The 27,883-nt window shown below is 40.1% G+C and overlaps 1 protein-coding gene across 1 annotated transcript in view; it reads left to right on the top strand.

Moving 5' to 3' along the window:
- Positions 1 to 26,425, top strand: part of tfdp1.S (transcription factor Dp-1 S homeolog) — a gene marked incomplete at its 5' end in the record, with an annotated part of 45,672 nt that extends 19,247 nt beyond the window's left edge. Inside the window, 4 exon segments of the mRNA NM_001094113.1 lie at positions 2,997 to 3,148; positions 4,263 to 4,429; positions 5,400 to 5,481; positions 25,816 to 26,425. Of these exon segments, the coding sequence (NP_001087582.1) occupies positions 2,997 to 3,148; positions 4,263 to 4,429; positions 5,400 to 5,481; positions 25,816 to 25,963 (549 nt within the window). The 3' untranslated portion in view covers positions 25,964 to 26,425.
- Between the last annotated feature and the right edge of the window lie 1,458 nt (positions 26,426 to 27,883).

The following is a 27,883-nucleotide window of genomic DNA, read 5'->3' as shown; positions in this document are numbered from 1 at the left end:
TTGCCTTCCAAGACTAATGTCAAAACCTATGCAACCTCAAAGCCCGGGCCAGGCTGGGAATCACAGAAATGCACTGATAACTTAATTTTTGTTGGCTCTGATAAAGTAGTTTAAGATCTCCGAAGAATGTCAACCCAGGTATTACTCATGGCTTCACATGCTCATTCTACAAATATTTTGCCACTTCTCTGATATCCTATTGTACATAAGCACTTTATAAGATACAGGTTGAAGATAACCTACCTCAGGATGCTACAATGGCACATATCACTCTCCTACATAAGAAAGGAAAGGACCCACTACACAAAACTTTACCAAAGTCCTAGCACACTACCTCAAACCATTTATAGTGCAAAATATCCATACAGACCATGTTGGCTTTGTATCAGAAAGAGATGCTTAAGTAGACCAAAAAGTACTGTTGTCAACAGATGCCAAAAAGAGTTAGTGTACTGGAACCTAAAGTTCCACAGCCTTTATTTGATAAAAATCTGCCCAAAATTAATTCAATATGTCCAGAGGCTATACACCAACCCACAAGCTTGTCCTGGGGTCAACAGCACTCCCTCAGCCCCATTTGAGATCAGGAATGGCACCAGACAGGACTGCCTGCTCTCACCACTTTATTTATATTTACCCTGGAACTGTTCTTCCAAAATATCAGAAACAACCCAGATGTATCAGGAACTATGATGCAGAATTATCAACACACAGTGGCATATGCCGACTATATACTTTTTTTTTTTTTTTTTTTTTTTTTTTGCAACAAATCAAGATAAAATCATACTCAACATTTCATTATTGGGAGGCTCAATTTTCCCAGAAAGACATTCATTCCCCTTTACACTGGAAAGGCAATAATTCACATATCTGGGAATTACACACTTGAGAGGTTCAAAAAGACCTACAAAATTAGGACAAACCAGGATTTTCATGGTTTGGTATAGCCAATATAATAAAAATGGATCTCTCTTATGTTTACTGTACCCATTCCAGACTCTTGTGTATAGTATTCTTGCGACATTTTTCCATAACTTAGCAGTCAATACTATTAGTGTTTGTGTGGGGCAACAAACAAGCATGGCAAAAGTATCCCACTTAGCCCTAAGCCACCTCCTGATTTTGGGTTACCAGATCTCGACGCATACTAAGTGGTGTCAGTGCTTCAAAAAATGCTGAACATTTCTGTCCAGTGTCCTCCCCAGGGGTAGGGGAGAAGAAGTGGTTTGGGAAAAAACAAAAACGTTCTTCTTTCCTCCGCTCCAGCCAACACAAAAGTGCTCTTATGGAACCTGATAGGATTGTGCATATCGGCAAATAGTGTGCTGTCCTACCAGCTTCTGTAATTATTCCATTCAGTTTAGTTCTGTGCAGGCCAGGGGGGAGAAGTGTGGCCAAGACTATTGGCAGGTGGTGTGCATGGCAAAAACCACTAGGGAAGAATATTGTCTTCGTCTTTAAACTTAAACTGTGGGTTCCCATTGGGCAGCCTACTAATTCTGCTACAATTGCTCGTATGGCTGCCAACCACAATCCCCTGCTACAATTGCTCATATGGCTGCCAACCACATTCTCCCACACAAGATTGAAATGGTCCCAGTTACCTCAAGATTCATTAAAACGTGAGACACAAACAAAATCAGAAAACACCTGACTAACCCTCACACCCCAAAGTAAAGGATCTTGCTTGTCCTACATAACCCAGAATTCCTACCAGCTTATTAACTTTAGAAATTGGACTACCTTAGAATCCATTATGGCCCATTGCCTCATAAAGGGCAGAAAACGTAAAACAACATGACATTTTTTCACCAGAAATAACCTCATCCATGGATAAAGTGCAGATGTTAAAATTCAGCACTTTCTACAATCGATGGAAGTAACAGACTCGAACGCCCACCCCCAAAGTAAATATACTTTGGAGCCCTTTTCAGGATTTCAGTTTGGGCTTTGAAGGTCATGTGGGGTTCCAGACAACAAGTTAGACTCACTTTAAGGTCGACTACAGGTCTGTCTATGTTCTATAAGCCACAAGATGAATATAAGCTTAACATTTTCTTGTATGTGACCAACCTACAATATGTATATTGAAGGGTCACCATTTCATTTTTCTGTTTTCTTGGGTTAAGTTTTGGATGTAAATCTGAATATTTTTTTTTTGCAGGATACATGGTTATTACTGTCTCAACTTGCAGTATAAGGCTAAGGGCACATGTAGTGATTTTCTCCACCATAGTGAACACTGGTAGGAACAGCATCTGCCTGTTGGTGTGCACACAAGGCAGGTTTCAGCCCAAAAAATGCACAGACAGGTAGATATCCTTAGTCAGTTCTCACTACCACAGTGCGGTCTGGTGTGGATAGTTTTGGCTATTCTCGTGTCTATTATTTTTTATAATCCCATTTATAGGCGTCATAATGGTATTCCATCAGTCGATGTTAATAACATTAAGTCATTGGTTGTATGCCCTGCCAAGTATACAGTAATTGTAAATAGCACACTCTGTAGCAGGGAACACTTTGTCTGTTGTATTATAGCCTATAGAGAAATACTCTGCCAGCGTAGGTAATCTATGCTACAGCACAGAGTTCTTTGGTACATTTTGAAGGTAAAGCGGCCCTTTACATACTACAGCATAAGATTGTGTTGAGTTCCAGTATTTGTTATTAAACCGGACGACCAGTAAATGTTTAATGCTTCAAGTGTGTGCAACTCTGAGTAGTACTTAATCTGTTTACATACAGTGTTATTGCCACATTTATAAAGCCCCAACATATGCCAGCACTGTTCAATAAATTGGTGTATACATTGAACTTTAAACACAAAACAACCAACTAATGCAAGAGGTGAAGTGGACCCTGAATAATCAAACTTTAAAACTATTGACAAAATTTAGACTTTATCATGGTCTAGTGAGCTTTATATAAATTTAGTTTCACACATTGAAAATGTTGCTTGCATTTCTTTTCAAACAGCACTTTTCTTTCCATTTCAGCAAATTGCCTTCAAAAACCTAGTTCAGAGAAATCGTCTTACAGAACAAAAAGCAAACAGACCACCCCCACCAAATTCAGTCATACATTTACCCTTCATCATTGTGAACACCAGCAAGAAGACAGTGATTGACTGTAGCATTTCTAATGACAAGTAGGTTAAAGGCTGTCCTATCACAATATTTTGTTGGTTCAGGCCATGGCTTCATGATTAAATTCTTTGCATTGATTAGATGACTTTGCACAGTCTGTTTTGCATGTGTTTTTACCCCCTTGCCCGCAAGGTCACTTTCTTCAGCAATGTTTAACAAGAAAGTAAAGTGGTTTGTCTTTTTTCAAGGCACAAATTTGGTCATGAATGTGCTTTTAAATGTCAAAAAACTCAAACTTGTGTTGTACATTTTCTAAATGGGCTGTTTGCTTTGTTTTATTTTCTTCTGAAGTTTTAGTATTGTTCATAGTATTTGATCATTTGTAAAAGTTGTCATAAACCGTTTCAAGGCTCAATTTGCATCGCAAGCTAGCAGTTTTGATCACACTATTACAAGTTGGAAAAAAATGCAACCTATGAAAGGTTGTTACTGGTAGCTGTGCTGGTGTTTGTAAATGTCACTAAATCAGCACCACAATATTTTAGTTCATCTATATCTTTAGCAATATACAGTTGGTAGTCGGTGCAAACATTCTAATAGTTGATAAACACGATTACAACATAGACTACTGCTTCTCCCCTTTGAAATTTTGCATATTATGTAATTGTGTATACATTTTTAAAAAGTTCAGGATTATTTAAAGGTTACATGTAGACACTAACTACAGTTGATCTTTAGTATTTAAATTGGCCTTCCATTCTACCTCTGTAGCATAAAAAATAAAACACTGTATGATAGGTGGGGGTCACTGATGGCAGGTTCATTCTTATTTTATTTAAAATTATTTAATAAGTGGGACCCTTGGCATCAATCTTCAAACTGGAGGGCAGCAAAATAAACTTAATCACAAATTTAAAAAAACAAGTTGTTCTTCCATGCAAAAGTGTGCTGTTACCCTTTAGGTGTTCTGTAAGTGTGATAATAGTGTTGTAAATAATTCTATTGGAAATAACAGTTTTTGGAAATGATCTGTTGAAATTCAACAGTTAAATTGTATTATGATGCTTCTAAAAAATCATATTTAAACATGCCTGTGTGATGTTACATCTGCACATTCAGTGTTGGTTTTATTTGTATACTCAGCTGGTCCTGAAAGGCACTTTCTGTCTGTTCTAGGTTCGAATACCTATTTAATTTTGACAACACATTTGAAATACATGATGATATAGAAGTACTGAAGCGAATGGGAATGGCTTGTGGTCTAGAATCAGGAAACTGTTCAGCTGAGGATCTTAAGACTGCGAAAAGCTTGGTGCCAAAAGCTCTAGAACCATATGTGACAGGTCAGTGGCTTGCAGGGATAATTTTTAAATTTATATATATCGGGCAGAACTCGATGTATATGAAAAACTACATTCCAGTTCTTTTTTGTTTTAACTTCTGTGGGCATATGAGTAATTGATCTTCACTCAAGCACAATTTAAAGAGAACGGTCATGTTATCAAACAAAAAGTAACGTTTTCATTTGCCATCATTAGTTTAACAAAAAAACTTATATCTGATACAAGTGGGCCTGCTACTATCCAAATAATCGGTAAGGGATAGATGGTGCAAATCCTCTTTACTTGTTATCCTTTAAACCCCATCAGCTATGGATAGTTAGGTCTTTATAGCAAGCGTGCTTGTAGTACTATGCATAATTGCTCATTTTGAATATTTTTTTTAAAAATGGAGTTTGGAGCTTTATTACATACATAAACCCAAAGTATAAATGAAAACTGCCTCTGAATCAGGAACTGTTTTCCAACCTCAAGTAGCTGGACATTTAAATCAACTACTCCCTAACCTTGTTGAAGTTATGGCTTGAAGTCTTGAGGGCTTAAAAGAACTCTAGCTAAATAGAGTTCAAGCCACAGAATCCATCACTTCAACATGAAACAAGGAGTGGAATGGAATTCCTAAATGCTTCATCTATCACCCATAGAGTAGCGGATTGACTTACCCAAGGTTTTCTTGCATTTTGTGGTCACACATTCATAGCCCCATATAATTTCAAATTGTTTATACATATATACGGGGTATTTTTTTTTTTTTCCCATCTAATATTTAGCTGGATTCGTCTTGTAGCCTTATTTTCTGTTGGGATATTCCATAGAAGACAACAGCAACACAATGGTGTCTATGAAAATACAGTTGGTAAATAAATGCAGCTGTTATTTCATTAATATTCGGTGCTGCCATGATTTACAATTGTTTATATGTGGTATGTCAATTAATAAGTGGATAATTTTTTTTTTTTTTTTGACTTCACAGAAATGGCTCAGGGATCAATTAGCAGTGTGTATATCTCATTTTCATCAGGTTCAGTGTCTAATGGCAGAAGGTTTTCATCAAGGTAAGGACTTTCCTGTGCATACTGTTTAAAGGGGATCTAAATGCCAAAAGTGACTTGCTGAGCACTATTGCATAATCTTGTAGTTTGAGATATTTGGTGCTCAAACCAGGCCCAACATTTGTTTTTAAAAGATAGTGTCTGTGATTCTAGGGTTAACAAACTATGCAGGCAGTGCATTGTCAGTGCTAATGACACTGACCTGCTGATACCCTTAGCTAGTACATCTGTCCCTTAACTTACAGTTCACCTCTCTTAGCACAGCACATATTTTTTTCACAGATGCACCCATGGCACTTATGCAATAACCCTAGTAAGACAAGCTTGAGATTTTTTTGCAGAATTTTGCTATTTGTCATTCTAGACATTGGTTTTACTAACTTTGTAAATACAGAGGAACTTTACAAGTATCATATTTGCTCTGCGGGATTCTTTCTGCCTTTTGTCATTCCAGCATTCTGTAGTAAGCATATGCTTATCTCATGCCATTCGAAAAATGTGTAATTGCAAAGCAGTAGTGCAGTGATTGTGTGAATATAGGTGTGACAGAGTTATGTCACTTAAATAAATTTTTCTTTTTTTTGTTGTTGAGATATGTGTGGAGGACAGTACTTTCTTTCTTCTCTGTCTTTTCTACCTCTGCTGGCCAGCGCAAACTCTCTTTCTTAATCTGTCTTTCATTACTTCTTGTGTCTGTCCTACACCATTCTCAGCCTTGAAACATATTTTTTCTCCTGTGTTCAACATGGCAACAACAGGGTTAAAAAAGCCATGTGAAAGCAGTCTGTTTTGCAGCTCTATAAAGTTACAACACTTAAACATTAGTTTTTCCTCTTAGAAAGGCAACTTGCCACTAAAATATACCCTTTATATATGAGTTTAAACTTTAACATTTAAAGTTTAAAATACTTACCTGAGTTTCCCAAGTTGATCAGTCTGCACAGGGTTTGGTGAAACACATGGGTGTAGCCTGATTGTTGTCAGCTGTGCACAGACATTTCACAGCTTGGAATTCAAACTTCGTTTAACTGTGAGTTTCTTTTTACCTTTTTTATGTTGTAATCTATGAAGGCTAATATGTAAATGTATATGTGGAAATTGCAATTATTGTTAAAATTTAACATTTGTTTAATGTGACATGTATGATGTCACAGAACCACAAAGCATTCTGGGAGACTTGGGTATAAAAGGCCGCTCCCAGTCAGCAAGAGTCTCTCTGTCTGATGTTGGCTCTCTTCAAGGAAAGACCTAGAGAAACTGCTCTGCTGTTCTGATGCCATGCTGAAATTGAGCTGTGTAATACTTTTCTTGCTGCTTTAAAGAAATAAAGCTACCTTTTTCATTGCCAAGCAAGCTTCAGCAACCTCTGTTAAAGGGCCCACACCACACTTGGTGTCAGAAGTGGGATGCCATTTCATTGCTGAAACTAAGCATGAACAGAGATTAATGCTGAAGTATGTTGAGAAGGCGTGCTCCTAAAGCTGGTGCAAAGAAAATAACCAGAGTACAATCGCCTGGCAGTATAGCTATTCGAAGGCAAGAACAGCTAGAAATAAAGAGAGGTCTTTCAAAGAAAAGAGCTATGACTTCTGAGATTGATCGTCAGGAAGAGGTTGCAATTGCATCATCTGAACCTGTTCCACTGATGGAAGAAACATCTGCAACAGGTTATGCCCAACCTTTATTCCCAGATGTAAAGCCTAAAGTCACTCCAACTATCCACCCACAGACTGAGACTTTGCCTACTCAACCTCCAGAGGATCTCGTAAATTCCTTTTATCCAAAGATAGCTGTCCCAAGGCTTTCTTTTCCATAAAAAATTCCTTTATTTAAATTAGCATTAAAAATTCAAGTACAAACAGACCCCACCAGGCCCACCTTACGCGTTTCGCACCCTCCGGCGCTTAGTCATAGGTGTATCTGTAGACAGCATAGCCTCTGCGGGATTTATACCCTGTCGGTCCCTCCCATTTTCCTTAAAACCAATCAAATTCTTTGAGGGATTAACCCTATTTTGTTAATTGCTTTTCAAACATGCCTATATGGGGTATTTGCATTCCTTTCCATATGTCACTGTTTATAAATTCAATTGTTATTTATGTATAATAATTTATATCACAACAAAACAGTGTAATAACCAAAAATCAATTGCACTCACTTCTTTTGCATTTGTTATTCATAAACGATCAATAGCTCCCATCTTAAACCCCTGAACAATGTTAACCCTTTCACGTATAGCAGGTGACGTCAAATTCATGATTAAGTCCTAAGGGCAAACGTGTGCCCAGATGGAATATCCAAAATACTTCTCTTCTCTCTAAAAGGCTCAACTGATCTCCTCCTCTTTCTCCCAATCTAACTCTCTCTATCCCCTGAATACTGAAAAATTCCTGGCCTCTCTTTTTAAAGTTACTAGGTGATAGCATATCTTTCAGAGTGTGGGCTCGCTTAGGAATCACATTAATCCCTGGATTCAACACTCTGAAAAAGTGCTCATCTCCATAGAGGATAGGCAAAAAATTTTTAACAATCCTAGATATTTCAAAAAATTGTTTACTATATCTGGTAGTAAGTACTACTTTATCTGACCAGTTAGGGTTCTTGTTCTGTTTCGTTTTAGTCCTTAACAAGTCCTCTCTAACACTCCCTTTTGCCCTCCGTAAAGCTTTCTGTATAGTTTTATGTTTGTAACCTCTCTCCACAAATCTCCGCTGCATGTCCTGTGCCTGGTTCCCAAAGTCCTTACTTGTGGAGCAGTTTCTTCGAAGCCTCAGAAACTGTCCCACCGGTATTCCTTCTATTAGTTTTTTTGGGTGACAGGAAGAGGCGTGCAAAAGAGTGTTGCCACTACAAGGTTTACCAAAAATACTCGTGTTTATTGCCTGATCCTCTGCTGTTAACATCACATCTAAAAATTCTATTTGATTTGGGCTAATTGACTAGTAAAACCCAGGTTTAAGTCATTTCTATTGATATCCTTCACAAAATTGCCGAATTCTTCCTCAGTCCCTTGCCATATACACAGAAGATCGTCTATATAGCGCATGTACATGTACAACTTTAGATGTTCCTTCTGTTTCACAGTAATATGGGTTTCCTCCCACCACCCCTTATATAGATTGGCAAATGAGGGAGCGAATTTCGCTCCCATCGCTGTCCCTCTCTTTTGTAGGTAGAAACTCGCGTCAAAGGTAAAATAATTATGTTTCAAAAGGAACCCAACAGCCTCTAACAGAAACTGTATAAGTTCATCTGAATAATCACTGTATTAAAGTGATACCGGATCGCTTGAATGCCTTTATCGTGTGGTATCGAGGAATATAAGGAAACTACATCCAGTGTTCCCCATGCATTATTCTCTGCCCAACCGGTATCTCTTAAACGTTGCAATACATGTGTAGTATCCCTGGTATAACTCTCAAGTCGAACTACCATTGGTTGAAGATACGCATCCACCCACTCTGAGAGATGTTCATTTAGGGAGCCAATACCAGAAATTATTGGTCTCCCCAAAGGTGGTCTCTCCTTCTTATGTACCTTAGGGAGGTGATAGAAAGTGGGAATAGTTATTGATTGTGGGACCAAATAATCCCGCAATACCATATCAATTACTTTCCTTTCTACACCCTTTTGTACAAGTCCTTCCAATATTGCCTGAAAATGTCGTCGGATTACCTTTTAGTCTGACATATGCATCCTGATCACTGAGTTGCCTAAGTGCCTCCGCTTTATACACTATAGTATCCTGTATTACCACCATGCCTCCTTTATCTGCATTTTTGATAATTATGTTTTAGAGAGGAGAGAAGTATTTTGGATATTCCATCTGGGCACACGTTTGCCCTTAGGACTTAATCATGAATTTGACGTCACCTGCTATACGTGAAAGGGTTAACATTGTTCAGGGGTTTAAGATGGGGTTATCTAGATTAAAGAGGGAGCTATTGACGGTTTATGAATAACAAATGCAAAAGAAGTGAGTGCAATTGATTTTTGGTTATTACACTGTTTTGTTGTGATATAAATTATTATACATAAATAACAATTGAATTTATAAACAGTGACATATGGAAAGGAATGCAAATACCCCATATAGGCATGTATGAAAAGCAATTAACAAAATAGGGTTAATCCCTCAAAGAATTTGATTGGTTTTAAGGAAAATGGGAGGGACCGACAGGGTACAAAATCCCGCAGAGGCTATGCTGTCTACAGATACACCTATGACTAAGCGCCGGAGGGTGCGAAACGCGTAAGGTGGGCCTGGTGGGGTCTGTTTGTACTTGAATTTTTAATGCTAATTTAAATAAAGGAATTTTTTATGGAAAAGAAAGCCTTGGGACAGCTATCTTTGGATAAAAGGAATTTACTATATGTTTATCTCCTGTGAACTGGGGCGAGTCCCTTGGGCTTAACTAAGTTTAAATCAGAGGTGGACTCCCAATTTTTGTATACACTCCAGAGGATCTCGCTAGCCTTCTAAAATGGATGGTCTTGCAGCAGCTAGACGCAGAGTCCAAAAGAAGGGAAGCTGAGGAGAAACTTAAAAAGGAGGAACAGCAGCGCTTTGCTGAAGAGAGACATCTCAGAGCTGAGCAAGAGAGAAGGTGGGAGGAGTACTTGAGAAGGCACCAGGCTGAGATAACTATGTTCCAGAAACAGCATGCCCAGCAAATCGCAGAAATTCTAAAGATAATGAGCAAGTCCCAAGCCGAGCCTACAGAAGAGCTAGTGGTGAAGGGTCTCAAAATTCCCAAGCTTACTGCAGATGATGATATTGAGGCATATTTCCCAAGTCACCCATGGCAGACAATTCACCAACATGGGTTAATCCCGCCTATCAGGTCACTGGACAGGAAAGTGTTAACGATCGGTTTAAATACCTTGCTCCTCCCAGCAATACTCGTCTTTTTTCCTGTCCAGGTCACGACAGGCTGCTACAAGCTGTTACAGGCTGTTACAGATTGCTAAAGGCTGCTAAAAGCTTACCATACCAGAGTGGGTCTCTCTCTCTCTCTCTCCCCTCTGATGCCTCCAAGTGCACCCTATATGGGTTGTGGTGAGAAGAACCCGTTGGGCAGGGTTGTGTGCTGGAGCTGCTGTAGGAATTCCCTCCTAGGGTGGAGAGGAGGATGAAGCAGTCCAGAGGATCGGCCGTTTCATGTGGATTTGAGGCTGTGTAAATTGTTTGTTCCATGTGGAGAGCACACGCGCCAATACTGACGCGGACGCGCGTCGAGTGCGGACGCGGAAGCGCGTGGAAGACGCGCGCCTGAATTGACGAACGGAGTGACGTGCGCCGGAAGTGACGCACGCGGAAGACGCGCGCCAAAAGGAGACGCGCATCCGGAAGTGGACGCGCGCCGGGATTGGCGCACGCGAAGGACGCGCGATCGGTCTGACGCGCGGGAAAACGGCGTCAGGAAGTGACGCAATAAGAAGACGCTGGCAGTATGTGCAAGGCTGGCGTTTTGGCTGGATATGATAGTACACTTCGCTGGAAGTTGGGGAGCGTTTGTTCACTCTGCTACAGATTGTTACTATGGATCAGCCTGGCTCTGGAAAAGGGTCTCAGCCCAAAGGTCCTAGGTAAGCTGGCTGTGGTTATATGGATGTTATGAGAGAGAACGATAATTAGTGGCTGATGGTTGTCTTTTCCATTTCAGCCTACATGTGTCAACTGAATTGCAGAAAGGGGAGCCTACTCTTTCAAGGAAAGCGGCTTCAGCTACGGACCCAGTAGCGTCTGCAGACCCTTAGCCTTCAGGAACCCCACAATTGGATGCTCTGGTCTCCATCATCAAGCAAGCTGTGGTACAAGGCATGCAAGAGGCTTCTGCTTCTACCTCTGGGGTACAGAGGAAAGCTAAGAGGGTCAGAGATTTGCCATATGAGTCTCTATCGGATGTGTCAGATGAGGAATTGTATTCTCCTGGGGAGGCACATTCTGAACTCTCAGAGGAAGGAGAAGTGTTTTCTGAGGAAGAAATTACATTTGACCCTACAGCGATAGAGAATCTGGTAAAGGCAGTAAGGAAGACGCTGTGTCTTTCGGAAGAGCTACCTAAGTCTAGTTCAGCAGATAAGTTCTTCCCATCGGTCAGGAAAAGACAGGTGACTTTCCCGGTACATGATTCAATTAAGGAAATCATCAGCTCTGAGTGGAAGAGAACAGAGAAAAAGTTTGTTGTCCAGGGGAAGTTTGCAAAAAAGTATCCGGTTGAGGAGTCTTTCTCTAAGTTGTGGGACAATCCGCCTAAAGTCGATGCTGCAGTGGTAAGGTTGGCAAGAAAGACGACGCTGCCAGTGGATGATGCAGCAGCTTTCCGTGATCCAATGGAGAAACGTATCGAAACGAATATCAAGAAGACGTTTATAGCGGCAGGAGCAACTTGTAGACCGGCAGTAGCTATGACCTCCACATCAAGAGCTATGAAGGTGTGGTTAAATAACCTGGAAGATGCCATTTCGTCTAATGTCAAAAGATCAGGGTTACGTGAAATGTTGTCCGAATTGAAGCTAGCGGTGGATTTCATGACAGATACCTCTCTAGATCTGGTACATCTAGCTTCAAGAACTATGGCACTTTCGGTGTCCTCAAGAAGGGCTTTGTGGCTGAAGCCGTGGCTGGCGGATTCAGCCTCTAAGGTGAACTTATGTCAGTTGCCATTTGAGGGGGAGATGCTCTTCGGTGAGAAACTCGATTCCATCATTAAGAAGGCTTCCGGGGGCAAGAGTGTATTTTTGCCGCAGGAAAAGAGATTCAGACGTGAAGGGGGTAGGCCTAGTTCCCCCATTAACAGGTCCTTTCGAGGTTCAAGACAGCCTAGATATGGAAGGACTGCCGGAAGACAGACTAATTGGAAGCCCACAAGGGGGGAAAGTAGGCCTCCCAATAGGAGAAGTTCTACTTTCAGCTCAAGCCATACAGAGAAGAAGCAATGAGATCAGGCCGGCTCAGACCAGCAGAGTGGGGGCACGTCTAACTTCCTTTTATGCGGTCTGGGCCTCAAAAATCAGAGACCAATGGGTCCTGAGGGTGATTCAGGAAGGATATCGGTTGGAATTCCACAGTTTGCCGTCTCGCAATGTGTTCAAGATGTCTTCAGTTCCGCAGATACCAGGTTCGGACCAAGTGTTACAGGAGTATGTAGATCAACTCCTGAACTCGGGGGCAGTGGAATGGGTTCCGAAGTCCCAACAGGGCTTAGGTTTCTATTCGAAGTTCTTTCTAGTCCGGAAAGCCTCGGGGGCATTCAGACCGGTACTGGATTTACGCCCTCTGAATCAATTTGTCAACTGCAGGCGCTTCAAAATGGAGTCACTGACGTCCATCTTACAAGCAGTTCCGCCACAGTCATGGCTAATAAATCTGGACTTGAAGGACGCATATTTCCATGTACCAGTGCACAAGACACATCGGAAGTATCTTCGGTTTGCCTTCAGAGGTCAACATGTCCAGTTTACCTGCCTTCCCTTTGGCCTCTCAACGTCCCCAAGAACATTCACGAAGGTCCTGGTCACGGTCGTGGCTTTTCTAAGAGTAGAAGGTGTGCCTATATTTCATTACCTAGACGACATTCTGTTGGTGGCTTCATCAAGAGAAGAAGCTCTGAAATTCAGGGACAGAACAATCCTGGTACTCCAACAGTTCGGTTGGATAATAAATTGGGAGAAGAGCAACCTACTTCCATCACAAAGGATGGTCTTCTTGGGTGCACGTGAAAAGAAAAGTAGGTAGCACCTTCCGTTGATTGAGATTAGTAACATACAGTGGTGTGCAGGGTCATAAGATATATATAGCTAAACAAAAAGAAAAAAGAACGACCCATAGTGTTGCACCAACCCACTTTTTTGATCTGAGGTCCCAAAAGATATAAATAAAACTTAACTTTTATTAATTAACCACATAAAATTGATATGAAACAAAAGAGTGTATAATAAATATTAAAAACGAGGTTAGGTACATGAGCTGAATCGACACTGAGTCAGCAGCTCAGGAACGGTAACTGTAGACTGAGAAAGTCTAGTGAATTAGTGTTATCAATCACACTTATTATCTTCCTATATTCTCACATACAGCAGGGTACTGGTTAACCATTGTATAAGCGGCCCTGGCGGACCGAATGAAAGTATGGGTCACTATATGTCCTATATGGATATTTAGGCCAGAATGTGGCAACACACGCTTATATCCTAAGCTATTTGTGCGTTAATATATGGCCACATATATTTAGCCATATGACGGCGCAAGTGGGGTTAATGCGGACAATTATTGGAGACCTCAAAATTAAGTGCCTTCTTGGGTCCCGCTCCCCTCTCCTTAAAGTTAGAGCAAGAGCGCCGTATATATAAGCAGCCGACTGATGCGACACTGTTGTCAGTGCCGAAAGGAGAATCAATCAGACGGTGCTGTTCACGCTGCCCCTGTTCCTCCCACACCTCCCCTTCTTAGCGTTGAACAGAGGAACTTGAAACAGTGTATCCGACTAGCGACAGTGTATCCTGCTAGCGGAATACATTGGGCTAGATTCTAAAGGACGCGGTTTCCCAAACCTCCCTTCCACCCTTCCGCCCTTTCACCAGTACCCATTCATTCCCGTTTGACCTAACGATTTTAAAATAAATTAAGAAGCGCCTGACGCGCGTTTCGCTCGCCAACCTGCGAGCTTTATCAAAGGCAATTTTTGGCGCTCAGAAAGGTGCAGGTTTAAATAGAGAGGTAAACGCCTCTCAGGATTTGAACTGTCCAATCATGGAATTAAGGGCGGAGCAATGTTTCATGCAGTGTAACAGCCCTATGTTCATTCAGAACAGTATACTGAGTAAGCAAAATTATTTTGCAACAAAGTAAGACACAAAATTCTAATGACAACAAAGTATCAAACTGAGGAATTTCACTATTAGATCTGCCATATTTGAAATAATGGCTATTGTTGTATTGTGTAAAGTAACCTATTAAATAGCATAAACCCATAAATTTATTAAATAATATGAAATTAAGGATATAATAGTCACAAATTAAGTTAAATAAAAATATTCATGATGATACTCTCGTTGAGACCATGCGGGCTTAAAGTATTCATTAGGAAAATTAATTCGCTTTCTTTGGACAGGAGTGACGTTTCCAAGTCACCACCCCTAATCCCCAAATTAATATTAAATAGACCAGCGGCATGCAGTCCTTTGCTTGAGCTATTGTGATTTTCCATAAAATGCCTACTTACTGGAGGGAGTTTTTTATTCGCCTTTATCCAGTCTAGAGCATTATCTATACTTGATACATGCTCAAGAATTCTCTTCTTGAAGGCACGATTGGTCTTTCCAATGTACATTTTGTTGCATGGGCAAGTTAACATGTATATTACGTTGGTCGTGTTACAGGAAAAATAATGTGTGACCTTATGTGATTTGCCAAATCTGTCCACGACTGACGATTTGTTGCGTATATACTTGCACGCTTTGCAATTCCCACATGGAAATGAGCCTGATCTTATGGGTTTAGTCTTCTGTCTTGAAAAATGACTTTTCACTAAGCGATCTCGTAAGTTGGGAGCTCTGCGGCTACATAGTTGTGGGCGAGAGCTTATCAATGTGGCTAAAATAGGGTCAGTAAGTAATATATGCCAATGTTTACTCAAAACAGAATTGATGTGTGGCCACTGTCTGCAATATGTACTGATAAATCTTGTCGGTTGTTCCGACCCATTGCCAGTGTCCTTTATTTTGTTCAATAGATTGTTTCTTGGTGTCTTAATCGCCCTATGATAGGCTTTCTGAATAATCGTATGGGAGTAACCCCTTGCCTTGAGCCTCTCTGTAAGTTCATTTGCTCGAAGTTTAAAGGTGGCCAAATCTGAACAATTCCGGCGTAATCTGAGAAATTCACCAACCGGAATTCCCCTTTTCGTTGAAATAGGGTGATGACTCTGAAAATGAAGTATGGAGTTGGTAGCGGTAGATTTTCTGTATAAATCTGTGGATATTGTACCATCACTATTCAGAATTAATGTGACATCTAGAAAGTCCAGCTTATGATCACTGATTATGTGTGTTAATCTAATGTTTAGATCATTATTATTCAATTCCAGCAGGAATTCATCTAGACATTCTCGGCTACCGGTCCATAGAAAAACCAGGTCATCAATATAGCGAAACCAGGTAGCTATATGTTTGGTAAATTTGGACAACAAATCACCAAACACCCAGGAGGCTTCCCACCAACCCATGAATAGGTTAGCATAGGTGGGCGCGAATGCAGCTCCCATAGCCACCCCTCTCATCTGCAAATAGAACTTATCATTAAATACAAAAAAATTATGATTTAGACAGAACTGGGTTAATTCGGTTACAAAATCAATATACTGGCCATCCCAGTTACTTTCCGTCTCCATGAAGAATCGAACAGCCTGTAAGCCATGTTTGTGAGAAATTGACGAATATAAGGATTCTACATCGCAGCCAACCAGAAAGGTTCCTTCCTCAGTTTTAATATCTTGCAATTTTGAAAGCAGATCCCCTGTATCCCGAATATATGACGGGAGATTAGTTACAAAGTTCCTTAATTTAGTATCTATGTATTGGCTAGCTCTTTCACATAAGTTGCCATTACCTGATACAATCGGACGTCCAGGTGGTTTTGTTATGTTTTTATGTACCTTTGGTAACATATAAAAAGTCGGGGTGGTAGAGGAAGTGTTTAGTAAAGCTTTATGTTCACTTTTAGTGATAAGTCCTGTTTGAAAGCCATCCTCAATCAGAGTGTTGTATGTTGTTCTAAATCTCTCAGTGGGATCGCAATGTAGTCTATGGTAGCAGGAATAATCGTTGAGTTGTTTAAGGGCTTCTGTCATATACATTATACGTGGCCAGATCACAACATTGCCACCCTTATCAGAGGGTTTAATAACAACATCTTCCCATTCCGAGATTTGTTGAATAGCCAATCGTTCATCTTTTGTGAGATTATCCTGGCCAAGCCTAGGTAAAGTGAGAAAATCACTCATAACTAACTCACAGAATACATTGACTGCTGAACTTGTGTGTCTAGGTGGCATAAAGCGACTTTTCGGTTTCATAATGCCCATTGGTGTAATCTGTTCTGTCATTAGATCATTGAGATCCGAGATGGCCTGATCAAATAGATCTTGATCACATAAATGTGATTCCCCCAGATCATGTGGATTTAATGGATTTGGTGTCCGTAATAGGGGATTGATTGTGGATTGTGCAGCTACATCCCACATCTTTGTTAAAATGTTTTTTTAAAAGGAGTTTCCTACAAAAGAGGAAAAGATCTTTATACAGGGAGAAGGGGCTAATGTCAAAACTGGGTGAGAAGGACAGTCCTTTAGTTAGTACTTGATTTTGAGTATCGGTAAGGACATGATCACTCAAATTGATTACTGTTAATTTCTCTGTGTCCTTTTCTTTCGGTATTGTCCCCTCTCCCAGTAATTCTGACGTGGATATGCCCATCTGTCCCGATTTCTTAACTCCCTTACCCCCTCTCCTAACCCTCTTCTTTCTTCTGTCCCTAAAAAAGAGAAGAAGGGCCGGGGGCATCTGAACCCCTATTACTACCATTGTGCTGTGAGGAGTCATCCTCAGATTTCTCTGACAGAGAGAGATCACTTTGTGAAGTCTGTCTTCTACTTGTGACTTTGCGTCCCCATTGAAAGATAGTGCCAACTGAGTAATCATTCATATCTCGAACAAATTTCTGTCTTTTTTTATCTATTGTATCCTGCACCATTCTATCAATTTCAGTGTTAACTCTAGACATGCGTAGAGTAAATTGTTCATTTTGGGTAAACTCAGACATTTGTTTTTCAATCTCATTTATTTTGTTTGTTAGGTTCTTGACTGTTTGGTTCTCATATTCACATGCTAGGGTCAGGAGTTGCATGGAACATTTATGTAAAGTATCTTCCCATCTTTTCCTAAAGCTATCATCATGTACCTCGAAGGTGGGAAGAATTTTAATGCGAAGGCCTCGTGGTATGATGTTATTCTCAATGTATTTATTATAGGTGGAAACAGTCCACCAAGACTTAGAGAGTTTGATTTGTTGTTGTTGATAGCTCCTAAGGATGGCCCTCCAATTGCTTTCCTCTGTCGGGTTACCCCTCTCTGTGTTCGTAGTGACTGAGAACACATCGGTAAGTTGTGTTGACCACTTGTCAAAGCGAGATTGTAAGCTCGGTATTGCGGTAGCCATAACTAATTACAGTCAAAATTTTACATAAATATGAACCTAACAGATACAACAACGTGTGCTGTTCCTAGAAATCCCCCAAAAAGTAGGAAAAGGTCAAACACGTGAAAAGAAAAGTAGGTAGCACCTTCCGTTGATTGAGATTAGTAACATACAGTGGTGTGCAGGGTCATAAGATATATATAGCTAAACAAAAAGAAAAAAGAACGACCCATAGTGTTGCACCAACCCACTTTTTTGATCTGAGGTCCCAAAAGATATAAATAAAACTTAACTTTTATTAATTAACCACATAAAATTGATATGAAACAAAAGAGTGTATAATAAATATTAAAAACGAGGTTAGGTACATGAGCTGAATCGACACTGAGTCAGCAGCTCAGGAACGGTAACTGTAGACTGAGAAAGTCTAGTGAATTAGTGTTATCAATCACACTTATTATCTTCCTATATAAGATAATAAGTGTGATTGATAACACTAATTCACTAGACTTTCTCAGTCTACAGTTACCGTTCCTGAGCTGCTGACTCAGTGTCGATTCAGCTCATGTACCTAACCTCGTTTTTAATATTTATTATACACTCTTTTGTTTCATATCAATTTTATGTGGTTAATTAATAAAAGTTAAGTTTTATTTATATCTTTTGGGACCTCAGATCAAAAAAGTGGGTTGGTGCAACACTATGGGTCGTTCTTTTTTCTTTTTGTTTAGCTTCTTGGGTGCACACCTGGATATGCAGGAAGGAATAGTTTCACTTCCTCAAGAAAAGATACAGCATATATTGAGACAAATAAGACAGTTCAAGGAACAACAAAGAGTCTCAGTAAGGTCATGCATGTCGGTCCTAGGTCTCATGGCATCTACGATCCAGATGGTGAAGTGGCACATGAGGCCTCTCCAACAATTCTTCCTGAGGGAAAATGCTTCAAGACAGTTGAAACTAAATTCACGGATTGTAGTTTCAGAGAACGCCAAAGACAGTTTAAGTTGGTGGCTGGTTGTAGGAAACTTGTCTCAGGGGATGGTCCTTGCAAACCCCCCGTATATGGTGATCACGACAGACGCTTCAGAGAGAGGCTGGGGTGCAGTACTGGAAGGCCGCAGTGTTCAAGGTCATTGGAACCTGCAGGGTGTCTCCTCAAACATTCTGGAGCTACGGGCCGTGAAAGAGGCGTTGCGGGCCTTTTCAGGAAAAATTTTACATGCCTGGGTAAAGATTCAGTCAGACAATGTTACAACGGTGTCTTATGTGCAGAAGCAAGGCGGCACCAGAAGCGCCCGACTGCTAAAAGAACTAGCCCCAATAATGACGTGGGCAGAGGAAAATCTAGAAGGGCTGACAGCCTTACATATTCCAGGCAGTCAGAATACGGAGGCAGACTTTCTCAGTCGCAACACCTTGCAACCAGGAGAATGGAGTTTATGTCTGCTAACCTTTCAAGGCGTAGTACAAAGGTTCGGAAGGCCAGAAATCGATCTTATGGCCACAGACAAAAATCACAAGTGCAGCAGGTTCTTTTCCAGGGCACCATGTCCTCTGGCAGAAGCAGTGGATGCACTCCTCCAGGATTGGAGCAGGATATTTGGTTATGTCTTTCCGCCCTTTCCAATGATTTGGAGGGTGTTGAAAAAGGTGGATGCCGAAAAAGCCTTAGTCATAGCCATAATTCCGTATTGGCCGAGACGCCCTTGGTTTCCGCTCCTGCAGAGTTTGGCAGTAGAGCCACCTCTGAGACTGCCTCTTCAGCCGGATTTGTTATCCCAGGGCCCAGTGGTCTACGAGGGAGTGGATTCCCTGTCACTGACGGCATGGAAATTGAAAGGCAGAGGCTAGCAGAATATGGTTTCCAGGACGATCTGGTGAATTTCTTGTTGAAGGCTCTGAGGGCTTCTACCTCGGCTCAATATTACAGGGTCTGGAAGTGCTTCGCAGAATTTGCAGTACAACACAAGTTGGACCCAAAAGATCCTACTGTCCAACAGGTGGTTCAGTTCCTGTTTGTGGGTTTCCAGAGGAAACTTAGCACAAGCACTCTGCAAGGTCAAGTTTCCGCATTATCTGCGTTGTGTGGCCATTCCTGGGTGGAGGAGCCTCTGGTTAACCGGTTCTTCAACGCAATGAGAAGAGTGTGCCCTTTCAAGAAATCCAGAGTTCCACCTTGGGACCTTACGATCGTCTTACGAGCCTTAATGTCTTCACCTTTTGAGCCTTTGCGGGAGGCCTCGGACTGGCATGCGACGTTGAAAGTCCTGTTCCTGGTCGCTATTACCTCAGCTTGCAGGGTTGGAGAGATTTCTGCTTTGTCAGCAAAAGAGCCAGACACAGTTGTCTATCCGGACAAAGTGATTATGAGACCATCTTTCGAGTTTCTTCCAAAAGTAATCTCCCAATTTCATGCCGATTTGGAGGTTACACTACCTTCCTTCTGCCCTTCTCCAAAGTCTGACAAGGAGCGAGAATGGCATACTTTGGACCTGGTGAGGGCCGTTTCACATTATCTGACGCGAACGAAGGATTGGCGAAAATCTGACAGGTTATTCCTGATTCCGAGGGGCCCTAGAAAGGGTTTGGCGCCAGCTAAGTCTACGATTGGCCGCTGGATTGTCTCCTGCATTGCTCTAGCTTATCGGTTGACAGGCAATGAGATTCCTAAGGACCTAAGGGCTCATTCTACAAGAGCCATGGCTACTTCCTGGGCGGCGGAAGCCAAGGCCCCGCCAGACCTCATCTGTAAGGCTGCTAGGTGGACGTCTTCCTGTACCTTCATTCGTCATTATAGACTGAATGTGATGTTGTCTCAAGATGCAAAGTTTGGAAGAAAGATTTTGCAATCTGTTGTTCATTCTAAATAAAAGTTTTTTTGTTGATCAATAGTGGTCCCTCCCTTCGTAAAGCTTGGGGAAATCCCATGTTGGTGAATTGTCTGCCATGGGTGACTTGGGAAATATAGAAATTTTTTCATACTCACCGTAATTTCTATTTCCAAGTCACTTTCATGGCAGCATTCACCAACTTCCCTCCCTTCTTCTGGAGCTTGTTACTAGACGAGTATTGCTGGGAGGAGCAAGGTATTTAAACCGATCGTTAACACTTTCCTGTCCAGTGACCTGATAGGCGGGATTAACCCATGTTGGTGAATGCTGCCATGGAAGTGACTTGGAAATAGAAATTACGGTGAGTATGAAAACATTTCTATATTTCACCATGTTTGAGCGTGTGGCTAAAGCCAGTCGATGGCCACCAGAGCAATGGGTAATACGTCTTGCTCCAAATCTGACTGTGAAAGCACAAAAGGCTTACAGCTCACTGAGCCTAGCAAATGCTGCAAACTATGATGCTGTAAAAGAGGCCATACTTCGAAGGTATGACATCAACTGTGAGACATTTAGAAGGCGATTCAGAGAATACCGTTACCGGAATGCAGATGGACCTAATGAAGCCTACGCCCAACTGGAAGAGCTGCTCCTGAAGTGGATCAAACCAACAGGAAAAAGTAAGGAGGAGATCCTGGATGTGATCGTCTTAGAACAATTCCTTAACATCCTGCCAGATGGTGTGCGCATCTGGATCCAAAAGCATCGTCCAGAGTCAGGATCCAAGGCAGTAGCCCTGGCTGAGGATTATTTCCAGGCTAGGAAGAGAACTGTTCAGCAGCCTGTGGTAAGATTACCCCATGTGACTACCCCTCCACATAGTAGTGATGCAGGAGCAAAAGCTCTTACTGCACCGCAGGTCTGTTTTAAATGTTGGGAAAAGGGGCATATTGCTCGCTTCTGTAAAAAAGCTAAAAACCCAAGTCCAGTATCAGTAGTGGGTGGGAAAGGGCTCTTGAAAATGGTTAAAGTTAATGGAAAACCAGTTGAGGCCCTGATTGACACTGGAAGCCCACAGACCTTACTGAGAAAAAATGTCTTGAGGCATTTACCCAGAAAGGGCAAGACTTTTATCAAATGTGTCCATGGTGATACAAAGTCTTATTTAACAACTCAAGTGACTGTTGATCTTGGACATGAGTTACAGATCATTACTGTTGGAGTAATTGATAATTTGCCCTACTCTATGATTTTGGGTAGAGACTTTCCAGGGTTTTTTCAAATATTGAGTGAAGCTTCTACGCCTGTTATAGCTGTGAACACACGATCTCAAGCAAAAGAGGCAAAAGATGAAAACAAGCTTTTGCATGAGATTTTTCCATTTGAAGGTGACATTTTCCAAGGTGAAGGGAAACCCCGTAAGTCTAAAAAAGAAAGAAGAAAGCTTAAAAAAAGGGAGACCTGAACACCTTGTGAAAATGTCACCTCATATTAATTGGGATGCTGATATTGCAGATGAGCAATATAAAGATGAAACTCTTAAAGAATATTATAAAAATGTGGTTGCAAATATACCAATGTATGTATTGAAAAACAGAATTCTGATGAGTGTGTCAACACCCCAAACTTGGCTACAAAGTTGAGCAGTTAATGATACCAGTAAAATATCGCAGAGAAATCCTTAGACTGGCTCATGAAATTCCTATGGCAGGTCACTTGGGTAGAGACAAGACTCTCAAACGAATTCTGTACAGATTTTTCTGGCCTGGTGTGCATAAAGATGTAGCCTCATTTTGTGATACCTGTTCCACTTGTCAAATGACAGCACCATTAAGGCAAAAAGACAAAGCTCCGCTGATACCTATTCCCTTGGTTGATAATGCTTTTGAAAAGGTGGCTATGGACATAATGGGTCCCTTAGAGAGAAGTAGTAAGGGGAATAAGTATATTTTGGTTGTATGTGACTATTGTACAAGATATCCAGAAGCAATTCCTCTTAGCAACATTACTGCAAAGAGAGTTGCAGAAGAAGTTGTAAAAATCTTTAGCAGAGTAGGAATTCCTAAAGTTGTATTAACTGATCAAGGTACTAATTTTACCTCTGCATTCTTAAAAGAATTAAATAACCTGCTAGGGGTAAAAACCGTTCGTACGAGTCCATATCATCCTCAAACGGATGGCTTGGTCGAACGAATGAATCAGACACTGAAGCGCATGCTTCAGAAGTTTGTTGAGGAGGACCCAAAACATTGGGACAAATGGCTTCCATACTTAATGTTTGCCTATAGGGAGGTTCCACAAATGTCCACTGGATTTTCTCCTTTTGAAATGCTTTATGGGAGACAACCCAGGGGAATTCTTGATGTGATAAAAGAAAACTGGGTTGAGGATACTGCAGAGCCTCAAAACTTGGTAACTCACATTATTAACATGCGAGAAAAATTAACCAAAATATGTGAATTAGCTCAGGAGAATATAAAAGAAGCCCAACATAAACAAAAAAATTGGTATGAACATAAGTCAAGATACCGCACATTTCAATCAGGTGAGAAGGTCTTATTACTGTTGCCAAATAAGGAGAACAAGCTACTAGCAAAGTGGCAGGGTCCTTTTCTAATCACCCGCAAAGTAGGCCCTGTTGATTATGAGATTGAAATGCCAGGTAAACGTAAGAAAACAATTTACCATGTTAACTTGCTAAGAAAATGGAAAGAGAGGGATGAGAAAGCATCAATGGTGGTATTAAAGGAATGTACTCCTGATATGGCAGAGCAAGCGTATCAAAGGTTATCTTCCTCATGTGAACCTTTAAGGGATATTGATATTGGTCCCCTTGGTGATAAAATGCATTATGATCTTTTAATTTTATTAAATCAACATAGAGATACGCTAGTAAAAACCCCTGGACGTACTTCTTTAATTGAACATACCATTTACACTGATGATGCCAAGCCCATTCGGCAGAGACAATACAGAATGCCTGAGAAATATGTCAGTGGTAGACCAAGAAGTTAAAAAAATGTTGCAACTTGGAGTTATAGAACCCTCAAAAAGTGAGTGGTGCTCACCTATTGTCTTGGTACCAAAAAAGAATGGTGAAATAAGATTCTGTATTGATTTTCGTAAGCTAAACAGTGTATCTAAGTTTGACTCATTTCCACTACCCAGAATTGATGACTTAATTGATCAGTTAGGGGGGGCCAAATATATATCCACCCTAGATCTGACAAAAGGGTATTGGCAAATACCTCTGGACTATGAATCCAGGGAAAAGACTGCTTTCAGTACCAGGAAAGGTCTTTCCATTTTGTAACTATGCCATTTGGCCTACATGGAGCCCCAGCAACTTTTCAGCGCCTCATGAATTCTCTCTTAGAGGGTCATAGTGAATACTCAGCAGCATATCTTGATGATGTATGGTGGTGTTCAGTTCTACATGGGAAAAACATTTAGAGCACCTAAGTAAAATCTTGTCTGTTATAAAATCAGCTGGTCTCACCATTAATCCATCAAAATGTGCCTTTGCCTTTGGAGAGACACGGTATTTAGGCTACATTTTGGGTAATGGTGAAATTAAGCCAGAAATTGTGAAAACCAAGGCTATCAAAGATGCAAAGGAACCTACAACTAAAAAAGAAGTTTGTTCTTTTTTAGGACTAGCTGGCTACTATAGGAGATTTATTCCTCAATTTTCCTCTATTGCAGCACCTCTTACAGAGCTAACCAAAAAGGCTAAAAACAATAAAGTTGAATGGAACAGTAAGTGCGACAAAGCTTTCTCCAGAATTAAAGAAATTCTTTGTGATGGTCCTGTGCTTAAAAGTCCAGACTTCTCCAAATCATTTATTGTTCAAACAGATGCATCTGAAAATGGTCTTGGAGCGGTTCTAATTCAAAAGCATGATGGAGAAGAGCATCCTGTGCTGTATATTAGCCGTAAATTGTTTCCAAGAGAAACCCGATATGCAGCCTTAGAGAAGGAATGCCTAGCCATAAAATGGGCACTAGAATCCTTAAAGTGCTATTTGTTGGGTCAGGAATTCCAGCTGATAACTGACCACCGTCCTCTCATGTGGCTAAATTCCATGAGAGACAAAAATGCTAGAGTGACAAGGTGGTATTTGGCACTGCAGCCCTTTCGTTTTTCAATTTCTCACAAAGCAAGCAAGGAAAATAAAAATGCTGATTTGTCTAGATATGGAGCAGTCATAGACGAAACAGTAATGTAAATTTTTTTTTTCCTTGCTTGAGAAAATGTCCTTTCTCTTAAGGAGGGGGATATGTGACAGAGTTATGTCACTTAAATAAATTTTTCTTTTTTTTTGTTGTTGAGATATGTGTGGAGGACAGTACTTTCTTTCTTCTCTGTCTTTTCTACCTCTGCTGGCCAGCGCAAACTCTTTCTTAATCTGTCTTTCATTACTTCTTGTGTCTGTCCTACACCATTCTCAGCCTTGAAACATATTTTTTCTCCTGTGTTCAACATGGCAACAACAGGGTTAAAAAAAGCCATGTGAAAGCAGTCTGTTTTGCAGCTCTATAAAGTTACAACACTTAAACATTAGTTTTTCCTCTTAGAAAAGCAACTTGCCACTAAAATATACCCTTTATATATGAGTTCAAACTTTAACATTTAAAGTTTAAAATACTTACCTGAGTTTCCCAAGTTGATCAGTCTGCACAGGGTTTGGTGAAACACATGGGTGTAGCCTGATTGTTGTCAGCTGTGCACAGACATTTCACAGCTTGGAATTCAAACTTCGTTTAACTGTGAGTTTCTTTTTACCTTTTTTTATGTTGTAATCTATGATGGCTAATATGTAAATGTATATGTGGAAATTGCAATTATTGTTAAAATTTAACATTTGTTTAATGTGACATGTATGATGTCACAGAACCACAAAGCATTCTGGGAGCCTTGGGTATAAAAGGCCGCTCCCAGTCAGCAAGAGTCTCTCTGTCTGATGTTGGCTCTCTTCAAGGAAAGACCTAGAGAAACTGCTCTGCTGTTCTGATGCCATGCTGAAATTGAGCTGTGTAATACTTTTCTTGCTGCTTTAAAGAAATAAAGCTACCTTTTTCATTGCCAAGCAAGCTTCAGCAACCTCTGTTAAAGGGCCCATACCACAATAGGGAAATAAATAGATTCTCTGCATTGACCCTATGTTTAGCTGGGTTGTACAAATAGAGTTTTGAAATGCTTTCACCTTTAAACAACAAAGTATTTTGTGCCTATCCCGAGATCGTTTGCGTGTACTATCTCTCAACTGCTGCCCTTCACACAATAACCATCTTTTGTTACAGTGACTTGACTGGCTGCACAGATGGCATATTAGCTACAAGTTCAAATGGATCCCAGTACAGTAGTTCCCGAGTTGAGACTCCCGTGTCGTATGCTGGAGAGGAAGAGGACGATGATGAGGATGGTTCTAATGATGAAGAGGATGACTGATGTGTAGCACGTTTTTTGTGTTGAGATACAGCATCAGGAAAAAAAAATTGTTTTTTTTTTTTTTATCTTTCCCCTGTTCCAAGGAAATATTGATACAGTACTTGGTTCTTACAACCAAGAAGGATCATTCGAGTTTATATTTTATTTTTCTTTGTGTGTGCTGTGAAAATTGACAGTATTTTGCTCAAATCTATTTACTTTCCCATTTATAGTTATGTTTGCCCCTTAGAATTTTGCTTGATGGTGAATTTCATCTGCATTAATGGGGGAAAAAGAAACTATCCTTTGTTAAAAAAAAAAAAAAAAGTAATAATTGCAGTACCATTTTTGGGAAGTGTTACAATAATGCCTAGAATTTAGGTATAAACAACTTTTTTTTTTTTTTTTTTTTGTCATGCAAAGTCCAAATAAAGTAAGATGCATTTTTCTAAATTCGTTGATAGTTTAAAAATGTCAAAAAAACTGTTAATACCCGTTTTGTATATTTTTTTATTGTATATTTTGGGAGAACTAAATACATTGTATGGCAAAGGTTTTACTATGATGCTGGTGCAGCTATTTATAATCTTGAAGGTTCTATATATTGCTTATATAATTTGCCTGAATTCTTGCAGGTAAACTTTTATTTTATACCTTGTTTACATAGCTATCACTAAAAGAAACAAATGTTTTGTATTTGTTTCATAAACCTATACTTGCAATCTATTATAATGTTAAAATGATTGTTGGCATTTTTTGTTTTTTCTTCAGATTTGTGAATCCTTTTTAACAGTTAACATTTTATAACTGAGAAATTTCAGGGCAGATTACTAGTTTCAGATTAAAAAAGAAAAAATCACAACTGCACAGATATTGTCTGCTGCCTATGTAAAGATCATATTCTTTTTATTCAAACATTAATACAAATATGTAATTTTATTAACGTTGCAGAAGATTATAATGATTTAACTTGACACTGTTAGTCATTAATAAAATGCATGGGCATTTTAAGTAAGCTGTGTTTTTTTAATATAAAAAATAATGTACATTAACTTTCTTTTGTATGCATAGATTTTTTTTTCTTCAAGCCTTTAAACAATATCATAGTATTATAATTATAGCAGTTAATATAAGATTTCTAGTTATGTCCCCCCACATATGGTTATGATGGACTTTAGGAGTAATTTAGAAATTATTCCTTTATGTATCAAATTATTTAATGGATTGAGTTCAAGTTTAAGTCTGCAGATTTTCAAGATCAGTTATTTACAGTACGTTGGGTTAACTTTTTTATTTTAGAAATGTTCACATTTAAAACCAAATAAAACTGGCATTTAAATGATCTGCAACTCTTAATATAGAAAACTTCCAAAGAGAACATCAGTATATATTAAAAACAGCTGATTCCTTATGTTGTTGATGAGTAAACATGCTTAGGCTTGTATATAAGATTCCAGTATTGGACTAGTGGCACATATATACTATGGCTAAGGGAAGAGATTTAAAAGGATTTTGTCACAGGAAAAATCGTTTTTACGAAATTTGGAATTTGTTTGAAGGCTAGACATTTTTCTTTCTTTCCCAAGGGCCCTGAGCCATGGGATCTGATAATTTTCAGTAACCATTTACTCTTCACGCAAGTTGCGTGAGCAATGGGCAGGTAACAATTTAAGTCCCTGACACCTCTCCTCACTAAATCACCTGTCTGGATTTATAGCACCCCTCCTGTGCTTCTGTCATTGCTCTAATTTGTGCTGGTAGAGAAACTGTCCTATGCAAAAAGAGCATAACTTCCAATATTGCCTCCCCTTCACTTTAGAATAAAGGCACATGAGGCAATTTGATGCCCACAGGAAATCTGTGCTACCCCCTAGCAACAAATCTGTTAAATTCTTTTTCCATTGGTGTCACTTGGAGAACACTCCCGCACGCACGTACACA

The sequence above is a fragment of the Xenopus laevis genome, chromosome 2S, assembly GCF_017654675.1.
Source record: "Xenopus laevis strain J_2021 chromosome 2S, Xenopus_laevis_v10.1, whole genome shotgun sequence".
Classification (NCBI taxonomy): Eukaryota; Metazoa; Chordata; class Amphibia; order Anura; family Pipidae; genus Xenopus; species Xenopus laevis.
The sequence above is the reverse complement of the archived record's forward strand: the minus strand, read 5'-3'. Positions and strand labels throughout refer to the sequence as shown.